The sequence below is a fragment of the Chondrus crispus genome, genomic scaffold (assembly GCF_000350225.1).
Source record: "Chondrus crispus Stackhouse genomic scaffold, scaffold_172, whole genome shotgun sequence".
Lineage (NCBI taxonomy): Eukaryota > Rhodophyta > Florideophyceae > Gigartinales > Gigartinaceae > Chondrus > Chondrus crispus.
Genome location: NW_005179041.1, coordinates 105,873 through 112,200, shown reverse-complemented (window position 1 = coordinate 112,200; position 6,328 = coordinate 105,873). Strand labels below are relative to the sequence as shown.

The window sequence follows — 6,328 nt, the reverse complement described above, 5'->3', positions numbered from 1 at the left end:
TTTGTTTTATGGGGGTTTTGGGGGGGGGGGGGGGGGGGGGGGTGTGTGTGGAGGGGTGAGGAGGCGGAGGATGGGGTGGGGAGGGGGGGATGGGGTGGGAAGGGGAGGATGGGGTGAGGAGCAGCACGCTGCGGGGGCGGGGTATGGAAAGGATGGGGGGATTATCAGGGAAGACGTGGCATTGAGGGGCGGGAGGTGAAGGTGCGGAATGCATTGGTTGGTCGGAGTGAAAATCGGAAGAAATGAAGAGGGCCGTTGCGATAAGTGAAAGCCCAATGACGGAGGGGGCGATAAACTAAAAGTAGGAATGATTTGTGATTATTTCTGCATGTCCGGTAAGCGGCGGCCCGGTGTCGCGAGCTCGCGCGGTCGCCGTTCTGTTCCAAGAAATGCATCGCCAGTTTTCATCACCACGGCCATTCCCTATCGGCCCCGATCGGGTCCTCATTACAGCTCCCCCTGTACCCACCCACTGTAATCAGCACCTTTCTACCAAGCGCCAAGTGTCCGTCCCCCGTTCGCGCGTCACGCCGCCGTCGCTGCGCTTCCACCTACCCACTTGTCGCCCTCCCACCGCCCATTCCACAAGCCCGCCGTCTCCGCCCGTCACTCCCGCCAACCCAGCCAAACCCAACACCCCGCCGCCCCCCGTACCCCCTCCCCGAGCACCCTAACGACCCCTCTCTACCGTTATCTATGCTCTGCCTCGACTTCACGCCGTCCCTCCCTCACCATCTTCCACACCCCAACCCCCATAATCATTTATCACCTTTCAACAGCCCTCCCGCCCGCCCTCCCTACTCACACGCTTACTTCATTCCCCCCCTACGCCCCTCCCTGCCCCGACATTCCTCCACTCCCTCCCCACAGCCATGGGCCTCACCGCAATTACCGCGGCTGCTGCCCAACTTGCCGCCGTGTCCGCAGAACACCGCCAAACGACCACGCCCCACGCGACCTCCTCCCCTTCTTCGCGCACCCGCCCTCGCTCCCGCTCCCGCTCTAGCTCGCTGCTCAGCGACTCGACCGACCCAGACCCCGACGACTGGGAGAGCGACGACGCCTCCCTCCCCTCCCCAACTATCAAGACCCGTCCCGCTCCTCATCACCCACAAAGCCCTGCCAAGAAGCGTCGCGCAGTGTCGCCCACTCCAACCAAGAAGACCTCCCCGCTCACTTCCGTCTCCCCGTCGTCGTCCATGACAGCCGTCCCTGCTGAAGAAGCTGTCCAAGGGAACAGCGCAACGCCCACCTCACAAGAGCACGCAGACACCTTCCCAGCAGAGATGTTGCTCGACTTAGCCGGCAGCACCAGTGCTGAAGTTCGTCGCATGAACGAGGACGAGCGCGCCTTGGTTCATTACAAGCGACGACTGCGCAACAGGGAGAGCGCCAAGCGCAGTCGCGCGCGTCGTCAGGCCACCATTCATGACATTCAGGGGGAGCTCGAGGACCTTAGGGACGTGACCGCTAAACTGCTCGACAGATGCGTGTCGTTTGCAAGGGTCAATGACACCCAGGGTCGTGAACTCGAGACGCTCAGGAAGGAGAAGCACTTGCTGGAAAGTATGCTTAGGGAGGGCGGTGGTGCCGGCTTGTGACCATAGTGCGGCCTTCGCGAAGTTGGCGCGACCTTACTTATTGCCGTTGTTCCGTAGTTTCGGGTTTTATGTCAATCGTCAATGTATTTCTCGTGACGGTTTCTTTTCTCTCTTCCTCGCTCTCTGGGATTTGTGCTAGCATGGGATACTCATGTCTGTACTATCGTCTATGTTCTTTCTTGTTAATGTGATGACCTTTTCGTACATACTAAACAGTTTATCTTTCAATTTCTATTGTACCAGCCACCAGCGCTCATCTCAAGGCGACAGCAGTGTAGAGCCAAGCCCAACTCTCAACCCTGCCCTTTCCTAGCTCCAAACACAGAATACGCCTCTTGGCTCAGACCGAGAGAGGCATAGGCCGGGAGGCGGAGAGACGCATCTCCCGTTACATATTACACGTGTACCCCACATCGTCCACCATAGCTCACTCCGCTGCGCCCACCGCCGGCGTCCCTTGCAAGGTCAGGTCACGCCGCCGTGAAACCTGGTCCCTTGGCGCATGCGCCGCTTTCCTCATGCGCTCCGCGCCATCTATTGTGCCCACTATGCGCCTTCCTCGTCCAATCACGACCATCCGCTAGGCCCTATTCGAGCACGCCCATCCGGACGTTGCCCAAGGCTCCACATTTGGCCCATGTTTTTTTTCTTTTTTGTGTGTGCAAGACTACATACTGTACGGCTTTCATCCACTCTTTCAGGGTTCTCTTCCTCACAAATTCGCAAGGGCCCCGGTTCCCCACGTCCTTTCCTTGTGTGACAAGTGTTCTAATCATGTAACGAATATCTCGTTATGTTGCGGGTGGAAGCATACGACACTGTCACACACACCAATCAAAACCACGCATTTGCTTCCTACTCTTTCATCTGAAGCCTTTCTGCACACGTGTGACTCGTGTAGCATATAACTGCGCACCAGCGCGACGTGCGCTACACTTGTCAGACGACCGACGTACACCGACGAACATGACTCATCTTAGATGAGTCCAAAGGGGGTCGAGGAAGGGCCTTAGGGAGCACAGTTTACAAATAGCAATTACAAATAGCAATATCTTACGCAAGATGAGCGCCAGAGCTACGGAGGCCTGTATGTAGTACTTTACAGGTAAGGACTGATTCACAGTACACGATCCCCACTCCCAAGTGTCCCGGACCCTGGCTCATTCATCGGACGTCGAGCTTCTACTGTGGCATTAGCATTGTTAGATAATTTGAACAGCTTCAATATCCGGAGATCTGCACACCGCGGGCCCATACAGCAAGGATGAGTTGGACCTGGATACAAAATGGGGCTTTTCAAATGACATAGGAAAGCATGGACACCGGAGATGTATGAAGATTAGACGAGTACATATAGTGTAAGCAATAGGTGCTTATTACAGTGCTCTCCAGCAATTTTGGCGGCGCAATGACCACCGGGTAACCCACTCAGACATCTTCTTTCGCTCAGCAGTTTGCTTGCCCTGGCCCCGGAAGCCCCGTCTTGACCCCACAACAAGGTTGCGCAACTGCAGGTAACAGTGCTTTAAAAAGCACTGCGCAAGCAGTACAGTAGTAGTACCTTGAATAAGGTGCTTGTCCGGTCGAGTTGGAGCAAGAATACGTGTAAGAAAAGGCTTCAAGGGGGCCCCCGGTCCAATCCCGTCTTGCCCCGCTTGCAAAGAGCTGCATCCAAAAAATCCAAGGCCTGCCAGAGGCATGTCTATTACGGGGTTGTCCATTTGAAACACCCCGACTGCCGCGTTTTCCCTCTGCAGCACCTTGTCGTGGGCATTAGCGGCTCTCGCCCTTTGTTCTTTTGCAACTGCGATATGAAATGTTCGGTATGGACCATTGTCTGGGCCCGTCATGGGACTCATCAGCCGAGCCCTGCTTCCTTGCTGACCTTCAATACACCTGACGAGACCGCCTGCCCCGGTATCCTTCTTTGTCTGTCTGTCCTCCCACTTTGTCATCATTTTGTCCACAGAACAGCGCGTGTGTTTACCTCAAGTGAAAGAAGTTACATATCTTACCAGATCACGAGTCCTTTCCCGGCCGGCGAGTGCCTTGTTGCCACATGTCGCCGTGATATGAATCTGTCGCTCAATTGCATCCCTCTCCTGTCCATACACGCCCTGTAGCCGTCTTTGCATTCTATTTACTCCCAGAATTTATCTGCTTGCCTCAACCATTCACACCCTACCGCTACCGCTCGTGTGAGGAACAGCTTTTCTCCTCTTGTCGTCCCTCTGGTGTTAAGGCCTAAGAGGTTTATTCACACTTTCGTTTAGTTGTCGTTTTACTGTACACCCTCTTCAGCTGCCGCCTCTGACCGAAACCTTTAGTTTCCACGGCTTTCCTCGTACCGAGTGCAAGTGTATAGCTCTAACACCGCGTCTCTAGCAAGCTAAACATAACTTTACCCCTCACAACCTCCTTCGTATCCCCTCAAAAACGTCCCTCATGCATGTGCTACCTTCGCGACGGAAGACGCGGGCAATCGCGCACTGGCGTCGCCACGTTTAAAGGACAAGTCAAATTAACACGCCTTGTACGCTATCTAACTCATCTGCATTCTCAAGAAACAAATCAATAACACGTACTTGGTCTGCACTTCACCGTACAAATATTTCCATGTCACTCGCATACTTTCCACATTTTTTATCACTCTTCTTCGCTGCACCAAGCTGTTCTTCGAAATATGTCGAATCACACTCTTCAAGAGCCCCGTCAATGGGTGCTGCCTTGAATACAACATGTTTGAAGCAGTTTGAAATAGTTATCTAACCGAAAACAAGCCTATTTCAGCAGTTCGTGCAGCTGCTCACTCTCTGGGGGGGCCAAGTCATGATAAATGAAAATGATTGACGTCATCCGTACGGTTGACGGGAAACGCAATAAACTCTTCTGTAACAACAATAACAACAAACTGGTAGATTTGACGCGCAAGTCTCTCCTCCTTGACGTCGGCACAGAACTGTACAAGCACCTACATTAAAACATTAACTTATCATCGCAAGTAAGATTGTAAAACAATCTTTCTCAGGCGACCACAACTACCTCAAATTACGTCGCAAAATCACGGGCTTGACTCAAGACAGAAAACATGAGAACTTCTAATAATCAACGAAGAGAAGACAAAACGGGAGCTGAGGCGTAGCCGATGGGATATGGTCGAAATAGCAGGAAACAGAAAAAAGGTAGATGGGATCAGGGTGGGAAATGGGGATAGATTAAAAGCAAATCATAGCGAGCAGTATGTTCGCAGTGCAATGGATAGGACCATTGCAAAGAATAACTGTCACAAGCCAGAAAATAGCTGATTCCCACGTGCTTCACTAGAAGCTATTGCCTCGAATGAGGGGTCCATCGATTCACCTGCACTTGCAATGTTGTTCACATGTGGCAACTCTACGCTCTGCTGATTGTTCTCGCTTGGTGCGTCCTGTCCTCCACTGCAAATCGCATCATGATCAGGTGTCGCTGGAACGCAGCTCTTGCATCGATCGCAATGAAAAGTGAGACCTGGCATACATACGTTGCACTTGTTGCAATGGCGCAAATCATATCCTGGCGTGTCATCCGTAATGCCACACACGTCGCAGTAGTACGAACCGAAGCATTCGTTGCAGTTCCGGCAGTTCTGGGTCTTCGGCTGCACTTCTCCACACATCATACACAGCATAGTTCGGACTGGTTCGATGCGAACGTCGTGAATGCGGTTGCGGTCTTGTATATGACACATTCGACAAACAGGAAACGTACCGCAACAAACCATCAAGATGCGATTCTTCCGGGTGAAGTGCTTGCAACCGTAGACTTTCGTTCTTGGAACAAACTGGCGGCTGTATGATTCCTGGACAAGCTTCTTACAAGCTGTTGTGACCCGTTCAACCCACCGACTGTTAAGCAACTTAGGCGTAAATCCCTTAGCCACTTCGTCTGCCCGCATCTCCACGATGGCCTGCTTAATCATGTCAATCTCGACGATGTCACTGTCAGACTCGAAATCTGGGCTCTCTGCGCTAGGGCCAGAGGCAGAAGGACTGTCAGGTGCTGGAGCTCCGTCGCCCATGGTGCAGAGACGAGCGCGAGCGATTGAACGAATCTCGTCGTAGCTGAGCTTCGGATTCTCACGGCCGCAGTTGTGAATATGACGAAGTCGCGAGAGTTCCTTCTCAGACTTTTTCCTGTTTTCCAAGACCTCCTTGAAGAGATCTTGCGTAGCTCGCGCCTCGAGTGAAAGTAAAATACGCTCAGCAATCATGCGAACGGTCTTCTTAGCAGCGGATATGTTGTTCGCCTTTGGGCGGCCTTTACCTTGTTGCTTGTTAACACGAACAAACTGCTCCTTGTATATTTCTGAGATCTGGTCGGCGAGTTTTGAGCGTTCTGCCTTCCGCTGGTCGAGATTGTCAAAAGTGAGACAGAGAATATCCCAACCGGAATGACCGGCGCGAGCTTCCGCAAACTGTCGCATACCGCCGAATGGATGGGTATATTTACCAGCGCGACGCTTCTCAACGCCGCCCTGAAGCGATGGGCGGGTTGCCGGCGGTGACTGGGTAGGATTGGCCACCAGACCAGAAGGGACCGGTCCAGTACGTGATGGCACGTTCGCGGCGGGCGCCGCGCCTGTCATTTGGGGTCGAGCGACGATAGCGGATGTGTAAAGAAAACGGGTAACGACCGAAGTGAAAGACACGAAGAACCGAAGAACCAGGTGCAGCGTAACGGGCGGTTTG

General features: G+C 53.2%; 3 protein-coding genes; 1 reads left to right on the top strand and 2 right to left on the bottom strand.

Moving 5' to 3' along the window:
* The window catches only part of CHC_T00009230001 (Serine/threonine protein kinase), a 1,869-nt gene extending 1,655 nt beyond the window's left edge, over positions 1 to 214 (bottom strand). Inside the window, exon 1 of the mRNA XM_005714146.1 lies at positions 176 to 214. Within this exon, the coding sequence (XP_005714203.1) occupies positions 176 to 214 (39 nt within the window). The remainder of the gene's footprint in view (positions 1 to 175) is intronic.
* A 482-nt stretch (positions 215 to 696) lies between these two features.
* Positions 697 to 1,829, top strand: CHC_T00003087001 (hypothetical protein). XM_005714145.1 is given in 2 exon segments: positions 697 to 1,203; positions 1,204 to 1,829. 1 exon segment carries the CDS (start codon positions 697 to 699, stop codon positions 1,201 to 1,203), a length of 507 nt encoding a protein of 168 aa, XP_005714202.1. The 3' UTR covers positions 1,204 to 1,829.
* Positions 1,830 to 4,212: 2,383 nt separating this feature from the next.
* On the bottom strand, positions 4,213 to 5,559 carry CHC_T00003086001 (hypothetical protein). XM_005714144.1 is given in 2 exon segments: positions 4,213 to 4,884; positions 4,885 to 5,559. 1 exon segment carries the CDS (start codon positions 5,557 to 5,559, stop codon positions 4,885 to 4,887), a length of 675 nt encoding a protein of 224 aa, XP_005714201.1. The 3' UTR covers positions 4,213 to 4,884.
* Positions 5,560 to 6,328: the final 769 nt, after the last annotated feature.